The sequence below is a fragment of the Gossypium hirsutum genome, chromosome D12 (assembly GCF_007990345.1).
Source record: "Gossypium hirsutum isolate 1008001.06 chromosome D12, Gossypium_hirsutum_v2.1, whole genome shotgun sequence".
Lineage (NCBI taxonomy): Eukaryota > Viridiplantae > Streptophyta > Magnoliopsida > Malvales > Malvaceae > Gossypium > Gossypium hirsutum.
In genome coordinates, this window is record NC_053448.1 from 40,507,623 (window position 1) to 40,531,915 (window position 24,293).

At 31.2% G+C, this 24,293-nt stretch overlaps 3 protein-coding genes, 1 long non-coding RNA gene and 1 pseudogene across 5 annotated transcripts; 3 read left to right on the plus strand and 2 right to left on the minus strand.

Moving 5' to 3' along the window:
• The first annotated feature begins 1,098 nt into the window (after positions 1–1,098).
• Positions 1,099–7,713, plus strand: LOC121224118 (uncharacterized). The gene is made up of 3 exons (XM_041106702.1): positions 1,099–1,586; positions 6,498–6,846; positions 6,954–7,713. Exon 3 carries the CDS (start codon positions 6,990–6,992, stop codon positions 7,629–7,631), a length of 642 nt encoding a protein of 213 aa, XP_040962636.1. The 5' UTR covers positions 1,099–1,586; positions 6,498–6,846; positions 6,954–6,989; the 3' UTR covers positions 7,632–7,713.
• Positions 2,579–4,724, minus strand: LOC107943225 (transcription factor HBI1-like; annotated as a pseudogene).
• A 90-nt stretch (positions 7,714–7,803) lies between the features above and the next one.
• LOC107943231 (uncharacterized) lies at positions 7,804–9,101 on the plus strand. The gene is made up of 3 exons (XR_001695985.2): positions 7,804–8,382; positions 8,463–8,694; positions 8,790–9,101. It is a non-coding gene; the product is annotated as an uncharacterized lncRNA (long non-coding RNA).
• Positions 9,102–10,166: 1,065 nt separating this feature from the next.
• On the minus strand, positions 10,167–14,159 carry LOC107923506 (serine/threonine-protein kinase BSK3). Its single transcript, XM_016853706.2, has 11 exons — positions 13,667–14,159; positions 13,363–13,452; positions 13,039–13,259; positions 12,807–12,942; positions 12,383–12,516; positions 12,191–12,296; positions 11,888–11,973; positions 11,545–11,733; positions 11,236–11,388; positions 10,937–11,050; positions 10,167–10,789 (listed from the first exon to the last, which is right to left on the minus strand). The coding sequence occupies exons 2-11, from the start codon at positions 13,442–13,444 to the stop codon at positions 10,535–10,537; spliced, it is 1,476 nt and encodes a 491-aa protein (XP_016709195.2). The 5' UTR covers positions 13,445–13,452; positions 13,667–14,159; the 3' UTR covers positions 10,167–10,534.
• A 6,313-nt stretch (positions 14,160–20,472) lies between these two features.
• On the plus strand, positions 20,473–23,500 carry LOC121224119 (AT-hook motif nuclear-localized protein 9). Of its 2 annotated transcripts, none has more exons than XM_041106703.1 (6): positions 20,473–20,935; positions 21,397–21,827; positions 22,130–22,197; positions 22,455–22,586; positions 22,749–22,910; positions 23,023–23,500. In XM_041106703.1, the coding sequence occupies exons 2-6, from the start codon at positions 21,431–21,433 to the stop codon at positions 23,251–23,253; spliced, it is 990 nt and encodes a 329-aa protein (XP_040962637.1). In that variant the 5' UTR covers positions 20,473–20,935; positions 21,397–21,430; the 3' UTR covers positions 23,254–23,500. The 2 variants fall into 2 exon arrangements, with proteins under 2 accessions (XP_040962637.1, XP_040962638.1); XM_041106704.1 differs by having other exon boundaries at positions 20,517–20,935; positions 21,427–21,827.
• The last annotated feature ends 793 nt before the right edge of the window (positions 23,501–24,293 follow it).

Consider the following 24,293-nt stretch of genomic DNA (forward strand, 5'->3'; position numbering starts at 1 on the left):
CACAATAGAGGTCCTTATACTAGAAATCGGATTGTATTTTCTTCACTTTATTAAAAAAATAAAAAATTAACCTATTGTACGTTAAATTAATGAACAAACCAATCTTTCTATACAATATTTATCAATTTCTATTATTAAAAATTGATTCTTGTACGTCAACATAAAGTATACGTGACATTTCATGTGTAATTGTCTGATTATTTTGTCAGTCACTCAATTTCCAATGGTAGAATTGAATGAAAATTTTAAATGAAATGATTAGTTTACTCTTTAAATTAATGTACAAAGATTAAAATGCTCATTTTTAATAAAGAAGACCAAATACAATCTGACTCCTAATACAAATCCTAATACAAATATTTTCTTAGCCCTTTTATTGATAAGAAATTAAAATCAATTTAATTTTGACAATTAAAAAAATATTATGTATACTTATAGACTCGATTGATAAGAAATTCAAAAATTCATCCCTCTTCAAATTAAAAGAGAACTAAGGCTTCCTTTGGATGAAATCGGGTCTCACTGCGTTAACTTTTTAAGGCTACAAAAAATTGCAACTGAAATGTTCGTAAACGCAAGACTGCTTGGAAAACATTCTTCAGTACGTTGAAAATGCATTTCACTTCACTGGAGGCTTAATTCCAGACTGAAGCCTTTTGGTCCAGTAAAAATTTAGCAACTTCAGTTACGTTTTCTTTTCCTCTTTTACCCATATATTATTTCTTTTCTTTCTTATTTTAGAGTTGCTTTATTATTTTATCTTTCAATAATGTTTTATTTTTCTAAAGGTTCAATAATTTCAACAATCTTCCAATAATGAATTGAGCCCCTATAATTAAATATATGATTAATTTTAAAATATTAAATAAAATAAATTTTTGAAATTTTCTCAAGTTTTAATTCATTTTTAATTATTTATTATTAAAAATAAATATAATTGTTATAATTTTTAATCATTTATTAATTTTGTAATTGTTAAATAATTTTAAAAACTTCTATTATATATCATTTTTAATCTAATGTCCTTAGTAGTCATTTTCTATTTTCACATCACCGCTATAGCTGCATTTGAATCCAAACACACACTCCACCGCTGTTTCTAATCTCACTGCTACAGTAGTTAATCTCACCGCCACTACTGTTTTTAACCTCACCGGAGGTAAACACACCGTTCATCCAAACTAAGGCTTCCTTTGGTTTGAGGTTTACAAGCAGTGAGGTGCGTTTACATGGAAAATATGGTGCCAAACTCACTGCTATGTTGTTTGGCTTAGACTGTCAGTGCAGTGAGGTTTCTTTTCCACCACGCTGGTCAGCTGATTTTCAGCTGGAGAAATCAGCAGCAGTGGAGGGTTAAACTGAGCTGTTGGCACTGTAACAGACAAAAATACCCTTATTTTTATTTATTATTTTACCATTTTATCCTTGAAAATTAAATTAATTTCTTTCCCAATCTGCAGAAAACCCTGCTCTTCAACCCTGCTCTTCAATTGACACTCTTATAAAACCCCACCAACAGCACAACAGACTCAAAGAAGCTCTATTTTTCGACTCATCCTATCAATCTTGTTCTCAACTTTGATCTGGTAAGTCAAAACCCTTCTTTTTCTACTCTATATATGTGTTTTGAATTGTATCAAAGTAGTTTCTGTTTTTCCTTCTCATCTTGTTCTTAGCTAAGAAAATAGTAACTACTTGGGTTTATTTGTTTGTGCGTGAGGTAGAAATATTAAACTATAAAAAGCTTCCTTGTGACCACATATACTAACATCCTGAAGGTAGAAATATTAGGATTTTATTAGATAATGGTAGAAATATTTTTAGCTTCATCTATCTTTCCTGCTTTGCATAGAGCACTAATTGAGTGACTCCTACAAATTGCACAAGGTCCAACAGAAAATATGAAGGAAAGTAAAAATCAATCATGAATTAATGATCTACAACTAGTTTTACAGCCCGAACGGAAATGGAAACAAGAGAATGACAAGCAACATCACAAATTACATCCACAACTTGCTTTCGAACATTTTCATCATAGTCTAAAAGCCGATCACATAGGGCAGCTAGAAAATGTAGAACAATGTCAAAATTAGCGAACTAACTTAAATAACTATATATTTTGAGAAAAGAAAAATCAAAAGAAACTCACAGATTATTTGAGGAGCCTCAGGTCTAGAGGGATCTTAACATGTTCGAGGACAAATATTCTAACATCGACAACTCTATCAGTCAACCTCTTCAAAAATTCTGAAAATATTGGCTGAAATGCTTCACATATATTAGCACTAGGCAGAGCAAAAAGGGATCCAACCAATCTCACAGCTCTCAAACGAGTGTCTAATTGATCAGCCTGCATATATTGGAATTTATAATTTATAAACCTCGGAAACTGTCAATCAACTCCAACCATCTTTGAACTCATTTTCCAAACTTAAGACTAAACTATGACAAATCCATAATAGGAAGGAAAGAAAAAGAAAAAGCCCCTATTTTCGCAAAGGCTGAACCTAAACTCTCCAAAACCACAAACATTTCATCCTCGAAAAGATTATAAGAATTATTTTAGAATATACAAAAATTCTCAAAAACAACAAATAAATATGTCCTCACATGGACGACAAAATCTTAAAGCAGTTAAGTAATTAGTAGAAATGAAAAAAAAATTTGTGTTCATACACAAATCCATATGTTCTTTCTCTATTATTTTTTTACCTCTACTTTCCGTTGAAGAGATTGAACATAATTGATGATTTCATCAAGCATACCAGCTTTGCCTGTGATTTTGTTACATCCTGGTACTAAATCTTGCAGATACTTCATTCTTTCACTGATTTTCTCCCTTCTAACCTATATAAATCAACATAATTAAAACATCATTATCTAATGAAAGAGACCTGATAAAATAAGAAAACAAATCGGTAATAATACCATCCATATTACCGAGTAACACGCCAACAACAACAAAAAAAAAACATGCAAATTCATACTCACTCTCTTAGCTAAACTGTGGCTATCAGTGGCTATCAGTGGCTATCAGTGGCTTGACCACGACGTGCCCGAACGTGGATAAAATCAGGCTTTTGAACCTCAGAAACCTTTGAATTCTCCTTAGAAGCATCACCAGAAGCTTCCTTCTTGTTGTTACTACTTTTGTTGGTGTTTGGCCCTGTAATTTTCGACTCTTCTCCTTCATCTTCACAGGCTTTGATCCTCTTGGACTCTTCTGTAACAACCTGTATATATAATCAAAAAGTGAAAGAAAATGTGAAATACCCATAAGTCTATATACCTTGGCATGGTGTATTGATGGTAATAATGATAATATAATAAATGAAGCAATAGGCAAGACACATACCTTTGAGTTTTGCAACTTTTCAGCTTTCCTTTTCTTGAAGCTTTCTTTACCAACAGCTGAAGCCATCTTCTCATAGTTACCCTTGACCTCCACCGCTTTGGTCGCCGCCACAGCTGGCGGGTAGCTAGAAGTCCTGGAAATGGCATGGTTCATGTTAAAACTAGGGCCATTACCGTATCCACATGGGCCAAACCCCATGGCATCCATGTCAACCTTCCCCAACTCAGGCTAGGGACTCTCCAAACCAGGGTCAGGCTTCACTTGCCGAGCCATAACCATGTCCGGTAACACCGAGTCACCACTGGCACCGCCCATGAAACCACCCTAAAAGCCTTGTACATGGTTGGTTTGGCTCGAAAACACCCCACAACTTAACTCACTGAAATAGCTTTGCTGTTGTTGTTCTTGCTGAAACTGTTCCTCTTGCCATTTCAAGCGAGCCCTTTGCCTCTCGAGCACCGTCAAGTCCGAACATTGTAACATCTCCGGCAATGCTGTTTTCATGTCTCAAACCCCTAAAAACTAAAACTATCAAAAATAAAACAAAGCACAACTAAACAAACGAAACAAAAAAAGCTTGTAGTAATATGAACAAGTTTAGGCAGGTTTGCTATATGACTTCATGCCTAACACGAGTTCATCGTGAGGGGGCTAGTACCATATACCATATACCATATATCACAAGCATATATGATCTTATAATTCCTTCTTTTATCCAAGGGAATTTTTGGTACTTTGGGGAAGAAAGAAATCAAACAGTCATGGCCTGCATCACCTAATAAAAGGTTTGATTTCCTTACCTTATTATGTTTCTCACGCAAGGATAGCTGTTTGATTTCCTAATGCAGTAGGGAATCTCTACCAAAGTTCTAAGGTTCCCAGGATTCTAGAGAAAGGCTTAGCCTAAAGTCAAGCTATAGGTCGGGTCATGCATTTCTTTTTAGTCATAAGTGCTCCATGCAGTTGTATAGGCTGAATTTTATTCTATTTGAGTTGTGAGGTAGACACGTAGGGCAAGGTGGCAGTACAGGTTACAACGTGTCCTGCCTCTCACATGCATTGGACACATGCAAAGGGTAATATTTGCTCTATGCTTCGATTTGAACGAAATGTGCTAATTAAATGAATGAAATATTTGATTGTCGGGTCGAATTGTCTTAGAGTGTCCTCCAAACAAATATCTTCTATGGCCCATCAAAAAATGAGGAAAATTTCCACCTTGAGTTGTCACAAATACCTCACTATAAAGGCAAATAGTATAATCTATGGCAGCCATCCTGGAAGAAAAGTTCTGAAAGCAGTAATCCCATCAAAGAGATGATAATTATCCAATCTCAAAGGCATTACTTAAAGGAAAATGAGTGGTCAAATCTTATATGCTAATGCTTAAGACCTTATATGGAGCAAGTTCTTCCTCGGATGCCAGCATATGTTTTGTCTGCAAGTTGAGAAACATGTAGCCACTAATGAAGCCATTGTTTTCTCAGCATTGTATATTTTCCCAGATGCCAAAAACATGAAGAAATTGTTACCGGATCCCATTCCTCTTAGCATCAATCCAACCTAGTAGGTGTAAGAAGATATTATCATTAAAAAAAATAAAATTTGCACATTCATAATTAACTTGAACAAATGACTAAACAACTATATGTACAAATTCATTTTTGAATATTATCATTAAAAAATAAAATTTAATCAAAAAAAGCTATAAAAGTTATTAAAAATAAAATTATTAATGATTATTAATAATTTCTAAAATATATCAAAATATAAAAAAATGCTAAAACTATCCCAAAACGATTTCAATCACATAGGTAGGTTACCAAATTCATCTATACCTGTTAAAAGATGACCTATGCTCTTTAAAAGATAACAAAATTCTCTCATCACAAAATTACAGTAAAAATATGGGCATACAACCAAGCAAATATGTATATGGGCAAAATTTTGCTGTCTTTTGAGTCTTTTCACCATCCAACCATCCATTAACGTGTTTCTTATTAAACTGGTGATAACAATTGATTAATACTTGAATTTTTTAGTTGGTTTCTTATTGAAAAAATATATATACACACATACATAAATGCAAATACCTTGGCGTAATAGTCCTTCCAGACCCTACGAGCAATCTAATGACCACCCAAATCAAAGGCCTTGAATTTGATCATTCCTATGCTTAGTTCTTTCGATGTTGGGTACTGTGTTGGCTGATGCTGAACTAGTCTCTGCAATTTTCAAATTCCAATACTCCTCAATACTTTTACTTTGATATTTTCATTTAGTTTCTCAGCAACCAAGCAGACTCAGAAGAAGCCTTGAGATTTCACATATAATAAGAAACTCTGCTCAAGCAATAGCTTAAAGCTAAAAAATGGTATTCGTATCAGATTATTACTTTAAAAATTAATTGAAAAACAAATAAAAAAATACCTCATTTTTGAGCATATGAAGCAGAGTTGTTTTACCGGCATTATCAAGTCCCAAGAACAAGATCTTTGCTTCCTTTTGATACAAACCAAGAGACGCTAAAATCCCATAAAACCAATCTACAAGAAACATTTTTTTTCTTTTGTTTTAAATTCTGTTTGGACAGATAGAAAATTGAAGTATGTAAACAAAAACAAAAAGGAAAGATTTTTTCCTCTTCTTTTCTCTGAACTTAGATTTGGTGGTTTTGAAAAGATTATTCTGGGATTTCTAAAATATAGTGAAAGTAACATTGACGACTCATATTAAATAAACATTTCCGTGCTTGTAGCCAAAGGTTTGACAGAAACATGAAGAAATTGTATTGTAGATAGATTTTTAAGCAATAAAAGTGAACCAATGCTTCTTGCAGATTTTTTTTTTAATTTTATCAGTTTGCCCTAGAGACTTAAGTCTGATATCCATATAAATATGTCTTGTGTCTAAGAGAATCAGAAATGGAGTAAATATGAGACTTGAATATTATATTTTTGTTGCATTCATTTCCCCTTTTTCCATTAAGTTGAAGCTTCCAATTAAGCTGCCAGTTTTTTTTGGGTGTGGCTAGATAAAGATTAGCATTGGGAGACGTCTAATATAACTTATAGACTATATATTTGCTCTATGCTTCTTGGTGAATGCTAGCACATTGACTGAATTATATCAATGACAATAGATGGTAAACACACGAAATTTTGTGGAGGGAGATAGTAGCTTAGCAACAAAAGCTGTTTTGGATGATGAGCTGACGTTGATATTTTGTGAACTTTGCGTGAATGAAGTCAATGCTGGTAATAGACCGACAACTCATCTAAACTCAAAAGGATGGGAAAATATCATTGCTCTTTTTCAAGCAAAAACACAAAAAAATTATGGAAAACCTCAATTGAAAAATAAGTGGGATACATTAAAAAAATGAATGGAGGTTATGGAGGGAGTTGCTTAAGGAATCTACAGGTATTGGATGGTGTCCATCTAAAAAGACGGTCGATGCTACCGAAGAATGGTGGGCTGCAAAAATACAGGTTAGTGTTCACTTTATCATTATTTTAATGCATAAAGATTATTGAAATTAATAATTTACAATTATAAAAATCTTAGTATAACATTTAACATTTAACATGTTATGTAGGAAAATCCTGATTTTAAAGGATTTAAGAAGAAAGGAATGGAACCACGATTGAATGAGTTAATGTGGCAAATGTTTGGTGGCATTGTAGCCACCGGAGAGAACGCATGGGAACCTTCGTCTGATGTTCTTCCAAGTGGGGTTCCTATGCGAGATGATGCACCTAATGAGGGATTTGGTGATTCAGATGAACATGGTAACGAGAATGAATGTATTCCTCCTGATGAGGTACCATCAAACCCTTCTCATGAAATTCCTAATCGAAGAAAGCAAACACTTAGGGCTGTACACGGTAAAGGAAAAAAATCAAGTTCAAGTAGAAAATCACCAAGAAATACATTAACTACTCAGATTGAGAAATTGTGTGAGAGTATGACTAGTCTAAGGAAGTCAGTGAATGAAATTATTTTTCCTCACTCTCTATATACTATTTTAAATGCAATGGATGCTTTGCATGCTTTGGAAGATGAAATTCCAAAAAAAGATGAACTGTACTATTTTGCCACCAAAATGTTCCAAATACCGGTGAAACGAGAAGTGTTTTTGAACTTAGATCCAGATGATAGGGTTTGGTGGCTTCGACGTGAGTATGTTAAACAAAATCCAATTGCATCAGTTTCATCCTTGGTAGTAACATCCTCATTTCCCTTCCAACCATACCATCAACCACCTCCACCATAAGCTCCTTAAAATTATTATTGTAATATAACTATACTACTTTTTTATATGTAAAACTAATGTATGATACTTTTTATGTTTGGTATTTTTATGCTATGCTTTTAATCAAGTTTTTGTGTTGTATAGAATGTCACAAGATTTTAAAGGATTTATTTTCATTTGATTACTTTTTCAGGTTATGGATGAATTTAACAATATGTATAATAGTTTTGATATGAATTATGATACCCCTGAATTAAGTGAATAAGCTCAACGAAGAATAGCCACAATTGTTACCCAAGTTGAGAACAACAATTATCATGAAGAGGAAGAATATGTGTTAAGCAGTGTATTGGTACACCATGAAACTCATTTCACTATGCAACCGCGTATGGATTCAAATTATACAGGTCAAATGTGGGTGGACGAAGTATTAAATGGGCACGATGATCGTTGCATGAATAGTTTTAGGATGCCAAAAGATATATTTCACAGCTTGTTGCATGATTTGCAAACAAATTATGGCTTAAAGAATGGGAAAGTATCGGCGATGGAGAAGTTAGCATTATCATTGTACATTCTTGGAAATAGAGAATCAAATTCAAATGCAACAGAGCGATTTCAACGATCTGGGGAAACTGTTAGTCGAATTTTTACTGATATGTTGCATATATTTGCTCGAATGGGAATAGACACGATTAAACCCACTGAAGGTCAATTCGAGGAAGTACCTAACCATATTCGACATGATACAAGATATTAGCCTCACTTTAAGGTAATATTTACACAATCTTTATATTATTAAAATATAAATTATTTCTAACTTTTATCTTATTACTTGTATTTATTTTAAAGGATTGTATTGGGGCCATAGATGGAACACACATAAAAGCATACATTTCGCCTTCTTGTCAAATACCTTATATCGGACGGAAAGGTTAACCAACTCAAAATATTATGACAGTTTGTGACTTCAACATATGTTTTATTATTGCATTTCCTGGTTGGGAAGGAACAGCACATGATAGTAGAATTTTTTTGCAAGCACTTAGAAAACAAGAGTTGAAGTTTCTACACCCTCCACCAGGTTGAACTTTAATTTTTTAATTACTTTTTACATAAAAAAATATTAAAAATATTAAATTATTTTTAAACTTGATATTATGTTTTACTTTTTTGTAGGAAAATATTATCTTGTGGATTCATGATATCCACAAATAGCAGGTTTTCAAGGTCCATATAGGGGGAACGATATCATTTACCTGATTTTCGTCGAGGTAATCATCAAGTATCTGGAAAAAAAGAAATCTTTAATCATTCCCATTCTTCGTTACGCTCTGTGATTGAACGAACATTTGGAGTGTGGAAAAAAATGGCCAATATTAAGAGATATTCCAAGTTATTCATTCAACAAGCAAGTTTTAATAGTTATTGCAACAATGGTTTTGCATAATTACATTCGAAGACATGCTTGGTCAAATTATGAGGATTTTCGAGAATTTGAGAATATACCCGACATGCCAGTCTCTTCAAGCCAATTTGACAGAGGTGAATCGAGTTCTTCTAATAGAGAAAGTGACCTTGAAATTACGATGTTAAGGGAAACCATTGCAATTAGTTTAATGAATCCATATTTGTAAAAACATTTTGTATTATAACCTAATTTCTAGTAATAATGAAACTTGTTATGTCTTATGTTATTATATTTTTTTTATTAAAAATCATCCGTTTAGATACTTCAAAATTTTATCCAAGTATAATGTTACTATTTGTGAAAATAATATTTATCATTGTTATAAAAAAATATTTAACTATAAAAAATTAAAAATAATTATAATTTTATCTAATAAATAATTTAAATTAATTATATAATTCATTAAAATATTGGAAGATACATTTTAATATTTTATTAAATGAATTTATAAATTCACATATTTTAATAATTTTAAAAAAGTAAAATAATTTTAAAAACTTATATTATATATTAATTCTAATCTGATGTCCTTAATAGTCATTTTTTATTTTCACCTCACCGCTACAGCTGCGTTTGAATCCAAACACACACTCCACCATTGTTTCTAATCTCACCGCTACAGTAACTAATCTCACCGCCACCGCTGTTTTTAACCTCACCGGAGGTAAACACACCGCCCATCCAAACTAGCCCTAAGCCTAAGTCAATTTTACCGAATTAATCCATTTAACTGAGCAATTTAATTAGACGATTAAATTAATTGTAACAACAATTTATTTGATAAAGTTAGACGTTAAAACCAACTTAATATTTTAAATTTATTTATATTTTATATTATATAATTGGATTAAATCAGTTATATATATTTATTTTTAAATATATATTTTATAATATATTTTAGATAAATCAATTAATTGAATTAATCAAACCGAGTAATGTTAAGTTAATTTTGTTAGATTGACTCGTACAAAATATAAATCGGTCAATTCGGTTAGATTGACTCATACAAAATATAAATTGGTCGATTCGGTTAGATTGATGAACCAACCGATTGATCACCCCTACCTAAAAAAAATTAGCATGAATTACAAATTTAACACAAATTTTTTAGAATGAATTCTCAAATGTCACATGAAGTTTTTGATACAGAAATTACAAAAGCTTGTGAACAGAGAAAAAAGTTTCCCCACTTCCAATCAATGTGACTGGGAATAATTTGTTAACATCAAATTTCACAAATTTGATCAAACCCAACAAAGAATGAAACAAATCTCACATACACTCATAAGGGTAAAAAAAATACATTAAATAAATTAAATAAAAAAAGCGAAGATATCAGTGACTATTACCTTACGACCATCTATGGCCATTCTCCATGGAAAACGACTGCATTTTCTATGGTTGAATTACAGAATGAATGAACACTTGGTTGCGTGGTTTGTAGCATAGCTGTTTACTTTTTTCCCGTCACTGAGCTTCTCTTGGATTCAAGAGTCGCGCCTTCCTTAAGTGCCGTTTGAGACTCGTTCTCCATCCCAAGGGCAGCGAGCGCGGTTGCTTGAAGATAGGAAGCAATGTGCCATACTGGGGAAATCACTTGGGCTTGCATTGCATCGTTCAGTGCTTCTTGAGGCATGTCGTTAATGAGATAACACAAGCTACGCCGTGCAAAAATAGTTGGAGAAACCATCGTGCCAACATCGATGAACTGTGAATTTATGAAGAAACTGTTAGCTGCTTCGACATATGACACTAACCCGAAACTAAAATTTTCACGAGCAGTATAGAAGGTGTATTCTGAGTTATACGAAGTTACAACTAATGTTATTTGAAAACATCATGGTAAGAACTTAACCTGCGTGTAACACTCGATTGCTTCTTTAAAATCTTTCTGCCTGAAAGCAGCATCACCCTTTTTCTTTGAATTCAAAGTTTCCTGCATTTGGTCAGTCCACATTTGGAAGGAGAGCTGCAGGGAAACGGCAATGGCAAATATGTACTTTGCACGTTAGGCAGAAACCAAACAAGTGCATAGATTACCAAGTATTTGCAATTTTTGAAAATCTAGATTGCAGCAATCAAGGAACTACTATTACAATTAAAAGTGAGAGAGAAGAAAAAAAAAGTAAAGATCGAACTAAGTGGAACACAAACCTCATTTACCACTCCTTCGTCATCTTTGTAGCCAAGATTCTCTAATATCTCATGTATAGCAGTCAAGTCCCCTCTTGAGCAAGCTTGCCCAACTGGGGATAGAGGAGTGAAGGAAGCACTGTGTGGGATACCCATTAATACATGTGAAGGAACCTACACAGGAAAGGAAACTGTTACTCAGCGAACTGCAGTCTGTTTTCCTCTTTTTTCTTAGTAATTCATGGACCTTCATGAAAAGAAGATTTCCTTATTGACCTTCACAAAATGTAATAAATTACCGCTTGACAGGAAAAAGAGAAAACAACTTACCTCAGTTTCCTTCTGAAGGGGTGTCAAAGCAGCAACTAAAGATTTAGGATTTGGTCGCTCTCGAGGTTCATATTGCAAACATCTAGAAGCCAAGCGAACTAGCTCAGTTCCATCATTATCAGAAAACTGCCCTTCCAAGCAGGAATCAGTCAACATCTGAAGGTTTCTGTCTCGTATTAAGTCAAGTGCCTGGCGAAAATTGCTTAGGTGTTAGCAATCAAAGATGCAACAAGTCTTAAAATGTCAATTTCATGACAACCACATCAAGAATAGACATTCTAGCGTGTTCAAATGAGGAAGGAAACAAACCCAACGATAATCTTCACAAAAGCAAGTAACTTACATGGCTAGGGGGGATATGTTTTCCACTGAGAAGATCAAGCAGAAGAGTGCCAAAGCTGTATATTACACTTTCCGGTGTTACTCTTCCTATATAACAAAGGTAAGACATTTAAGTTCTCGATTAGAATGTATTAAGTACAAAAGTTAGTGCCAGATATATGTGCAAGCAAAATTGGCATCTTAAATAACACTCAGAATGCTGTCATAGTGGGTATATGGAGACAGAGCTAGAACATTATTGAGCCATTATTCAAAAACAACACAATGGAATGCATACTATAAAAAATATCCATATTATAAATACCAGTTCTCAAATATTCAGGAGGAGTAAATGCCAAATTTGTACTGTAACTTTTTCCATCTCTACTGTTTTTCATCAAGCCAAAGGTTGAAAGTCTCGGATTTCCATCCTGCAAGAATTCTAACATATAAATCGAGGAATCATATAAAACTGAACAATCAAAAAGTATCAGATAGCTAGATAACAAATCATTACCTCATCAAATAAAACCCTGTAAGCATTGAGATCGTGGTATAATGCACGCCCTTTGTTTGTGCAGTATTCTAAAGCTTGTGCGAGATAGAGTACAACCCTTAATCGCATGGCCCATTTCATTGGTTGTGTTTCCCCTGATTCAAGAAAGTAAAAGGATTACTCTGTCCATTTTGGGACAGCATCCAGGAAACATATTTTCAAACCAATTGGTTGATACAGCAAAAAGCCAGATTACCCTAAATATGCAAATAACTAATTACTGGTTCGACATTAACTTAAAAAATAATATATTTGTTTACATGGAAGCATTTTCCCAATGATACCGTAAAACAGTTATGGCTGGCTAAAGTAAAGGACTCAGCTTTATGCTAATATCCGATAATAAGATATAAAATTACAAACACACGAGGATTATAAGCCTTACAATGAAAAAGATGTTTTGCGAGTGTCTCGTTGGGCATGTACTCTGCCACAAGCAACCTTTCATCACCTTCACAACAACATCCAAGTAAATTTGCCAATCTATTGTTGCGTAGCTGACCAACTGATCTTGCTTCCTCCTATAGATACAGAAGAAAACATCCCCAAGTTACAATCAAAGAAAGAAATGGAAAGCAAAGCTTATCTAAAGCGCAAACTTGATTAAGATTATTTACCAAAAATTGTCGTGAATCAGGCCAAGCCATTCGATTGAAACGTTTAACGGCGATCCTCCTGTGATTCTCTAACTTCCCTCTATAAACAACATTGGGAGCTTTCTCTCCATGCTCAGAAACAATATTCTCAACTGCAAATCCAGATGTTGCATTCTTGAGTTGCTCCAATGTGAATTCTCGAAACGCAGGCACATTATCAACCTCATTATTCTCCTCATTCTCTACAAGAAGTTCAAATCATTTTAACCAATCATCCGTATTCTCAACAATCAAAACAAAAAATAAAAATGCCAAAGAAATTTTCATACTGATAATAATACCCACCAATATCAGGGGCTTCTAACACTGCTGCTTTGAACTGTGAATCCCAGCAACATGGCATTAACTTAGAGCCTTGACACCCCATTTCAGTGACTTCAAAAACCCAAATCAATATATATATATATTAAGTCGTTAAAATTCAAGCCTTTAATAACTGTACTACTCTCTATTTCAAATTTACCAAAAAAAAAAAGGAGCAATTAAAATCAGAATTAAAATTTCTATTAAATACGAGAAATAATAACTTTCCAAAACTAGGAGGAGATAATAAATGATAACAAGAAGCCACAAATTAAATTAAACGCACCAAAAAACCGCGGTTCCTCTTCCTTGCTTTCGCGAGTCAACTCAGTTTCAGCGACGATTTCCTTCAGATTTTTATCCAAAAATCAAGCAAAATCCTTGTCTGGATCAAATCGAACTCAGTACTCACACTTCTTTTACAAAATGATCCACCACATATCCTTTTTTTCTTTCTCGTCCCCACTCTTTCAAATCGCAATCAAATCCAAACGTATTTCAGATTCACTTTTTTTCCTCGATCCAATAAAACCGTGAATTATTGAGAGGAAAAAAAAACCTAAAGAATCAAGTCGACATGAAGAATATACGAAAATCTGAGAATGTTGATTGATAAAAAAATATGGAGATTTGAGATGGGCGATCAGATTCATGAACAGGGGAAATTGATGAAATTACTTTTTGGGGGGGTTTTAATTTAATAATAATAAATAATAATTTACCGACATGTTATGAATTTTTATTCAAAGTACCCAGAAAAAAAGCTACAATCTTCTTGTTTATTATTATTTTAAAGTGAATTTTTTTTTTAAATACAGCAGGTGTGTTGGAATAATTATTGATTTGGTAAACAAAATAAAATAATTATTATATTTTTTCTTTTAAATTAAATTAAATTACAGCTTCTTCTTTTTAAGTTTATTTTCTTCCATAAAAAATTATAAAATTATAAAAATTTCATCCATTTTTATTTTTTTATGTTCGGATTTGTGTCTGTCCCTTCTAATAAGTTGTCTGTACCTCGTTCTCCTCTTGAGAGTATAATGAACCATTTGGTTATTTTAATCCTATATGGATATTACATTGGATTGAAAAATAAGATAAATTACACCCAATGCCACAACACTATTAGTAAGTTTACGTTTTGGTTACTCAACTTTAAAAAGTTACAAAATAGTCATTAAATTGTTCAAAAGCTTTCATTTAAGTTATTGGGCTGTTAAAATCGTTGTTGTATAATAATCTCTGTTTGCATCATCTGCACCAGTCGAAACCTCTTCTTCCTTTTCTGTCTTTCATAAAATAGTTTTGAACATCACGAGTCTGCAATCAAAATCCAAACAATTTTCTTCTTTGATTTCCGACATTAACTGTCAGATTAACTTAGATTTAAGGTACTTGTCAATGGGTATGACATAAATAAAAAAATTAAATAATTAAGTGACTAAAATATAAAATTATTAACAATTTAATAACTTTAGGCGCAGTTTATTATATATTTTTACAATATTAAATTGAAAAATCATTGTAAAGCAACATGAAATAATTATGGATATAACATACTAAGAAAAAATTACAAAATGAAAAGGTCAACACATAAATATAATTAATAAGAACATTAAATTGGACCAATAACTAAGAATAAAATGGCCCAAGGTTCATAATCACAACACGTTGAAATCGACCTAAAAGGACTTACTTATTCTCCTGGGCTCATTGATCAGAAAAAGAAATTTTGAATTTTCAAATTAATTCTAAAATTATATTTCAATGATTTATTATTGAGATTCAAATTAATGAAATTATTCTATTTTTGCATTTAATAAATATAAAATTATTTTGGATAAATAAATTTTTTGATACCCGGAATAGGTTTCATTATTCATATTAATACCTGACCTTTTTTGGTGGTAATTGATACCTAAATTTAACTTCCATCATACATATAAATTCATTTTTTGTACATTGTTGAAATGGTATAATGTGGACCGATCAAATTATTAAATGTGAATCACATGAGACATCAATAATTGGATGTACTTGCCATGTTAGTAAATACAATATTTTATTTTTTTAATTTTAGTAAATTTCTAACATAATTCAAAATTATATATAAAATTAAAATTATTTAGAATTTTATAAAATCAAAAGTATATAAAAATATGGATTTTAATGCATTTACTGTCGTGAAAATTACATTTACTTGATGATGTGACAAATGTGTCACGTCTAAAAATTTGATTAGTCTAGGTATCGTATTTCAGCAATGTTAAAAAAAATTAGACGACTGAAATGTGTGATGATTCGAATATAAATTTAGATAATTATTAATTTAAGGGTGAATTTAGATGGGCGATTGGGTGCGATGCGGTGTGTTTAGCTTACTTTTTATCTCACGCTACAATATCGCTACAGTATCTAATCTTACTGCCACTGTTATTTTTACACTAACCGCAAATAAATGCACAGCCCATCTAAACTTACCCTAAATGTTAGAATCCGAATCTGTTATCTGTAAAAATAAAAATAAGACGGATTCAGATAATTAATATTTAAGAGAGAGAATTTGGGAAGAAAGAATGGCTTAATTCTCTATTTAAAAAATAAAAGGTATTTAAAATTAATTATAAAAATATAAAAAATTAATAAAAACTATACTCAAATTCAATCTAAAGCCGACACCCATGAACTAACACTGTACGGCAGCAAGTCAGCTTTGAAGAGAGGGGTGTTGAAGGGCAATAATGAGGAGCAGCAGTCAAAAGTTATCAATGCTGCCAGTGCCTACGCCAGCCTTTTAAACAGATTAGACTATTAATTAATTAGTTTAATTAAATTAATAAAATTAATAAAAATAATAAATTTTGATTCAATCTATGTATAATGATTCTCGAATTAATAGATTTAATACTTTTCTCTAAATCGATACTTTAAATGATATTCGGTTCAACCAATTCGATTTAAATAATCATGATTTTAAATTTTATGAAAAATCAATTCAATAATTCAAAATTTAATTTTTTTGAAGTCCCTTAATTTCAAGCTTGAATTATTTTAAATTTAAATTGAATCATTTCAATATCGAGTTTGGGTTGGGCTGATTTTAATTTTAATTTTTTATGATCAAACCAGGCTTTACCAAGCTTTTAATACCTTGAACATAACAATTTACCAAGCTTTCAAGTGCACTCTAGCATAGATCTGATTATGAGTCAAGTCGGGCTCGGATTGAGTCAATGCAAAACTTTAGGCTCGAGTCCAGCTTGAAAAATAAGCTTAAAATTCTGGCTAAGCTCGATCTAGATTAAAAATGCTATACTCGAATCCGACTCAACCCACCTATGTTAATTTTTTTTAGATTATTTTTTATATAAAAACAAATTTAAAAAATATAATACATCAAATGCACTAAAAACATTAAAATAAATATTTTTCAACAAATCGAAAATACATTAAATAATTTTTTTTACTTAAATAACAATAAAATAGTTACAACTTAGTAAGCAAATGCCTTTAAAATAATAGTAAAATTAACAATAAAATAAGAGTTATACAATATTCAAATAAAAATAATAAAATAATAGCAATATAATAACAAAATGACAATAAAACAATATCGAAAAAGAAAGTTTAGGTTGATTCGTGTCAGGTCCAAGCAAAAAAAATCCTACCAAGGCTAGAGTCATTTAAAAAACAAGTCTTGTTTTTTTGTTTAAACCTATTTTTTAGGTCTATATTTTTGTTCAAATATTCACTTTTTAAACGAACTTTCGAACCTAACTGGATTAACCCGATGAGGTTACCATTTCTTTTATATAGAGCAATACATAAACCATTTTAATCTTTTCAAATTTGTAATCCCCCTTTTTGACAATTTTCTAAAAGTTAGGTGAAATTTTACTAATTACTACATAAGACTCCAAAGTTTGGCCATAGAATGACAAACATAAAGAAAGTGTTACTAACTTTCATGTGGCATCAGGACATTGGCACTTGTGACTAATTCCCATGCTATTTTTATTTCATTTGTTGAAGTTTTTTAAATAAAATGACAATTTACTTTTTTTATTAATTATTATTTTGTTATTATACATTTTTATATTAAATTAAAAATAAAAAATATTACTTTTATAATTAATTTATAAATTGTATTATATTTTAATATAATCATATATTAAACCTAATTTGTTTTTCAATATATAAGTTTTCTTTTAATTACAATTATAAATAATAATTTAAATAATTATAATCAATTAATCTCAAGTTATATAACAAAATTACATATAAATTTAAAATATTTAATTTATTTGAAATTATTTTTTTATAAAAAAGTCAAATGTATTTAACTTTATAATATTTATATGTCACATGGATAAATAATTAAAAAATATAAATATAAAAAGCTTTAAAAAAACAAAAAAAATTAAAAAATAAAGTACACATGGATTCTATGTTTAAAATTTAATATTTTAGTCAACATTTTCGTTAAAAAACAACAAATTCAACTCTTTTTCAATGTTTTAGAGCCAAATTAAACTCAAAAAGATAAATTGACAAAAAATTAAGGGCTAAATTTAATATTATACCTTTATGTATTTATTTTGCATTTTTTACCATATCTTTTTGGTGGTTTATTGATCCAAAGTTTTACTTATGTTAATAAATTAGATATTATTTTATGATATCTACTCTTTCGCTCGACATTAAATAGTGACTGTGTGGCCACATTGAAAGTCAACCATGAATTGACCCATTAACAAGAGCATGCCTTTATTGCTATTATTATTGTTATTATCTTATAATTAGAATCATAATTCAATTGTTACAATCATAACTTTTTCTTAATTTGGTACCTAATCTTTTTTTATTCGATTTGGTACTTAAATTTGTCAAGTATTTTACAATTTACTCCAATATACTAACAATGTTATTTTTTATGAGGTAGCAAAAATAATCAATGTATGGCCGACACGTGACAGATGATATGATATTCTTTTTGTATTTTATATGTTCAATTAATTTTATTTTTTTAATTAATTTATTTATTAAATGAAAATAATAAATTTATTTTAATTTGGGTTTTTAAAACTCTTTTTTTCTTATTTAATATTAATTCGTTAAGTATAGCTCAATACCTATTTTTTAACATGAATTTCCTCTAATACTGACAATATTTTTATAGCATAGCAAAAAAAAAAGTTTAACACCGTTAATGTTAATTTGTATAATATTTAATAAATTTAGGTATCAAATTGAACCTAAATAAAGCTTAGATATCAAATTAGGAAAAAAATGTCAAGTTCAAGTACCAAATTGGGCCAAAATAAGTTTAGATACCAAATTAAAAACATACTAAAATCAGGTACTAAATATTATATTAACCCTTTTTTTACCCTAAAAAGGATAATTTTTTTAAAAAATTTTCTTCCATTTTTACTACCAAACACAAAATTATAAATTACAAATATAGGAGGAGAATTAAATTAAATATACTTTTCAAAGGAAAATTCCAACATAATTATTTATATGAAACTTAAATTGATTATTAATTTTCATTTAAGTTTAATTTCTTTTTCCCAAAATTTAAGTTTGAATTTATAGCATTAAATACTAATTGATTTTCTAAAATTTAAGTTTCAACCAATCTATATCAGTATGTAGTTCAATTTGTTCGATATCATCCTCTGAACCGGTACTTCTATTGATTTTCGGTCCAACCAATCTAATTGGTCGGCCCAGCCTTATTCAAACATCATTGATTTTTTAGTGGATCGAATTTATGTACAGTAACAGTATTACATATAGTTTTTTAAGTTTGATCTAGTAAAAAATATGAATCCCAAATTTTATCAAATTTGTTCATATTTATAAATGAATAACTCAAACTGTTTAGACCTGTCAATTCTTTTTATATTTTAAAATATAATTATTTTTATTTACTAATTATATATATATGACTTTTACTACTATTAAATACAAACGACTTGATATGTATTTTTTAATATTTATATATTATAATATATTTAATTTTATACGATATAAATTATATAATATATAAAATAAATTAAAAAATATTATAAATTAAAAAATAGACCAAGTCAAATCGAGCTTCAAATATTAAAACTCGACCTAACCTATATTCTAAATTAACTTATTTTTTATAAATTTATTTTTTGAATTTAATATTTTCATCTAAACCCTATTAAATTCCGAACAAATGGGAAAAGCTTTGATTCAATTTAGTTATGACTTTAGTTAAAACTTGATATAATCAACTAATATAAAAAATATCTTAATTAAAAATAGAAATATCAATTATATTAAATTAAAGAAAATAAAAGAAGGTTAAAATATAAGTCCTTGTACTCTTTATAAATTTAGAAATTAATTTTTATATTTTTCTTTTCAGAAATTTGGTTCTTTTACTTTTTAAATTTCAAAATTCAAGTTTAACTGCTAACATTGTTTTTTAGTTAAATTTATTAGTGTGACATTTAAAAAAAAATACTCATTTAGTAGTCATGTATGTAAAAAAAATAGTGTTGCAATGAACTTGAATTTAATAAAATAATTTTAAAAGTATTGATAGTTGAACCTAAATTCTGAAATTAAAGAAGTAAATAGACTAAGGGTGAGTTTGAATGTGTAATGTGTTTACCTGTGGTTAGTGTAAAAACAGCGGTGGCGGTGAGATTAGATACAGTAGCGTGAGACAAAAAGTAAGCTAAACGCACCGCACCGCACCCAATCGTCCATCCAAACCCACCCTAAGGGTGAGTTTAGATGAGCGGTGTGTTTACCTACATTTAGTGTAAAAATAGCGGTGACGATAAAATTAAATACTGTAACGTGAAACAAAAAATAAATATACCGCTCCTCATTACCCATCCAAACTCACCCTAAATATCTAAAGATTAAAGTACAAAAATTAAATTTTAAATTTTAAATTTGTGAATTTATAATATATTTTAACCATTAAAAAAAGTAAATCTCTCATTTTTTTAGTGAATTACGTCTCTCATTTTAACATAATAAAAGGATTAAAATCATAATTATACCTCTCACTCACTCACTCACTCAGTGGTCACACACTTAAAGAAGAAGAAGATGGTGGAGAAAGAGAGAATTCTCAAGATAAATATAAAGACAAAACCCTTTTTTCTTTTTTTCAAGTAGCAACTAGCAAGAGAGAAAATAAAGATAACAATAAAAATAAAAAAAATAAAACCAGCTTTTATCATCATAGTGAAGTGAAGAAGGAGAGGAAAAAAGAAAAGGAGAAAGACAAAGGTTTGCCCTACAAATATGCATCTTGATAAGGACTGCTATATTGTATGCCAAGTACCTTTTTTGTAGTAGTAAGTAATAATTCCCCCCCCCCCAAAAAAAAAAAAAGCTTGCCTCCTCTCAACCTTCACACAAAAATGGCTTCTTTTCACCATTTCTAGTTTCCCATTGATTTCCCCTTATCTTTTCTCTCTTTTCAAAAGACCCCCTTTTTCTTCAAAGCTTCTTACTTTCAGAAGGCTGCACCTTTAACCACAGTTCAACTAATGTAAGTTCACTTTCTCTTTCTGGCTCTTTTTTTTTGGTTTCACAGAAAACAAGCAACAAATTTTACCCTTTTCCTTTGTGTTAAGCTAAAAAGATGTTATGTGTTACAAGGTATTTTATGTGTTGGTTAGAGTATGGACTGTGGACCTTTGTTTTCAGTTTCAAATTTGCTTCTTTATATCTTCATCATAAGCTGTAAAATAGCTTGCTTTCTTTTTGGTCCTTTTTTTCTCAAGTTTTGAGCTTATGGTCTTTGTAATCTTTGGTGTTTTTGCTAGTTCTCTTCTACCTTTACCCAGCTTTAGCATCATTTTCATTTGTGTTATGGCTTAATTCAGCCATGCATCTGTAATATGAACCAGGCAACATGTTCTTCAACTGTTTAGTGGTCACAATTTGGAGCTTTATGGGCTCTTTTAACCATTTTTGCTTAGTTACTTAAGCTTGTAAGTTGATTTGAAGGTACATTCAAGTATTCGTTTTTTGAAGTAGATGCATGGATAGAAGGGATACAATGGCATTAACAGGGTCTGCATCTTATTATATTCAACAAAGAGGCATAACTGGGTCAGGGATACATGGATCACAAGACATTCATATGTTATCTAGTCCAAATGTACAATACCAATCAAGTATGAGTGCTACTACTATGGGACCTGTGGAGAGTATTACCCCTCATAGTGTCAATGTAGGCACACCTTCAGCTGTTCCATCTAGTGAGACCACGAAACGGAAAAGAGGAAGGCCTCGAAAGTACGGTCCCGACGGAACCGTTTCATTGGCATTGACTCCTCCATCGGTTACTAATCCAGGGACATTAACACCACCGAGTCAAAAACGAGGTAGAGGGCGACCACCGGGTACTGGAAAGAAGCAACAACTTGCTTCCCTTGGTAAGATACTTTTGCCTATTTTAATGCTAGAATTGTATAAGCTGTAGCATGAATGCCGAAAGGAAAAGAAGAGCTGAATTGGAGAGTGTTGAAATGTGATGAACAACATCATGTTTATCTAATTGTATGCTCAGCTATATATATATATAGTTAGGAACATATAATCAAACATAAATACTCGAACCGGAATGTCATTCTCCTCAGTGTTTAGCCTCCTCAAAGGCTATCTTGAGCTATTTTGCTCTTTTTATTGATGTTTTTGCCATGTAAATGATGTTGCTAATATCGAATTGTTTTGCTAGGTGTATGGCTGTCCGGTTCAGCCGGGATGGGTTTCACTCCGCACGTCATCACCGTTGCCATAGGAGAAGTATGCAATTTTCTTTTCTTAATTAGTACCTGGGTTACTACCCTGCATTGTAACAGGCAAAAGAAAAGCTACTTGATCCTGTATGTATAGTTTTTTATTTAGATTTTACCCTGTTTCTCTCCCTCGAAAGTAGCTATTTTGTTTTCGAGTATAAATTGTTTAAATTTGGTTACTGGTAAGATATCTTTTGGCTAGTTATCTTATAACTAGAATAGAGTGCTTTGTGTCTTGAAATTACTTTTGAACTTTTCTTGTAGGATATTGCGACCAAATTAATGTCATTTTCACAGCAAGGGCCAAGAGCCGTATGCATTTTATCAGCCAATGGGGCGGTCTCGACCGTAACACTTCGTCAGCCTTCATCCTCGGGTGGAACCGTTACATATGAGGTTTGAGCACTCAATAACCTGATTTAGTTTCGAATTTAAGCCACTGTGAATTCAAACAACACACTTGGATTACATATAATCACATGTATGTAATTGTCCACAGTTTCATTTCGAAGATCTTATTTTGATGCGTATATTTCGTGTCCATTTCAATTTCCTTAGGGGCGGTTCGAGATACTATGTCTGTCAGGCTCGTACCTTCTAACCAGCAATAATGGCTCACACAATCGAACTGGTGGTCTTAGTGTTTCCCTTGCTAGTCCTGATGGTCGTGTCATTGGTGGAGGTGTTGGGGGGATGCTTATTGCCGCTAGCCCGGTTCAGGTAACTCGTTGTTTTAGTCTGCTTAAATATGATTATGGACCATCATGAGCATGACTTTAACCTTGATCGGACCATCGTTTTACGTATCTTAATCGAACTATGAACGAACCAGGTGATCATAGGAAGTTTTCTGTGGGGTGGTTCAAAGATGAAGATCAAGAAAGGCGGAGACCAAGACGGTCTAAAGGGCTCTGATAATCAGAATGTTGACAATGTAGTACCCCCACCGGCTGTTTCACCAAGTCAAAATCTGACTCCGACTTCACCGGCAGGTATATGGCCTGGTTCACGATCGATGGATATGCGTAATTCACATGTCGACATTGATCTAATGCGCGGGTAACTCTTTAATAATTTCATGAGAAATGTATATAGTTTGTCATTCAACGGTGCCTGATTGTAATCCGGCAAGTCCCGTCAAAGCCGGCCTGATTTTCGACTTGATGATTCCCACTTCATTTACCAATGACAATGGGATTTGTTCTGATATTTGTGGCTCGGTGAAAAGATAGTCGACGGACTTATCGTTTTATGCAGATTTAATGTTTCTACTTTTATTTGCTCTAAATCTAATTTTCCGTTTTTGTTAATTTGTTTTTTATTTTTATCCTTGGTTTAATTAGCCCTCAATCTTTCTTTTTGATAAATTTGGTACAATTAAATGGAATTGTTAGAAATTATGCTATGCATGGCTTGGTGGTTGCTCATTTTGTTCTTTAATTATGTGGTTGGAATTTTTAATCCTTGAAGCTATCTGTTTGCTCTCCATCCTGAAGCTTGCGCCCTTTAAACATCGTCGACGACAATGGAGTATTTTGAGATGCATCGATAAGGGATTTCACTTATCCCTATTACTTTTCAATAGGAGAATGACAAGTTAAAAAAATCTGATTTGTCGTTCTCTTACCGGAAAAGGATAGGAATGACGTGAAATAATAGTTTCATACCATCTTTTCTTGAAATTGTATATAAAATTATAGAATTTTTTATCATTTCTCGGATAATTTTTAATAATTTGTGATATATTTTTTGTAATTTTCTATAATGTTTATAAATTTTTGCACTTTTCTTTCTTTTTTTATAATATTTTTAATAATTATATATATTTTAAAATAATTTTCATATTTTTATTTTTTGTAATTTATATGATTTTTAATTTTTAATTTTAATAATTTTTGCAATTTTTTGTCATTTATAATATATTTATTTTTTGCTTGTTGATTTTTTTATGATTTTCTATAGTTTTTATGATTTTAAATATAAAATGACATATTTTGTCATGTGATACAATCATGACGTGTCACATGGTGAAAATAACTCCCAACTATTTAATGGTTAAAGGGCTTAACTGATTGAAATTTTAACATTTAAGAACTCAAATGA

What these genes read in the sequence shown, in the direction of transcription:
- LOC121224118 (XM_041106702.1), top strand. Translation starts at nt 6,990, where the DNA reads ATGGAACCACGATTGAATGAGTTAATGTGGCAAATGTTTGGTGGCATT.
- LOC107923506 (XM_016853706.2), bottom strand. Translation starts at nt 13,444, where the DNA reads ATGGGGTGTCAAGGCTCTAAGTTAATGCCATGTTGCTGGGATTCACAG. An exon ending in GTTAGAAGCCCCTGATATTG is followed by an intron (nt 13,260 to 13,362) that starts GTGGGTATTATT and finishes AACTTCTTGTAG; the next exon opens with AGAATGAGGAGAATAATGAG. An exon ending in CTGATTCACGACAATTTTTG is followed by an intron (nt 12,943 to 13,038) that starts GTAAATAATCTT and finishes CTGTATCTATAG; the next exon opens with GAGGAAGCAAGATCAGTTGG.
- LOC121224119 (XM_041106703.1), top strand. Translation starts at nt 21,431, where the DNA reads ATGGATAGAAGGGATACAATGGCATTAACAGGGTCTGCATCTTATTAT. An exon ending in GCAACAACTTGCTTCCCTTG is followed by an intron (nt 21,828 to 22,129) that starts GTAAGATACTTT and finishes TTGTTTTGCTAG; the next exon opens with GTGTATGGCTGTCCGGTTCA. An exon ending in TCACCGTTGCCATAGGAGAA is followed by an intron (nt 22,198 to 22,454) that starts GTATGCAATTTT and finishes CTTTTCTTGTAG; the next exon opens with GATATTGCGACCAAATTAAT.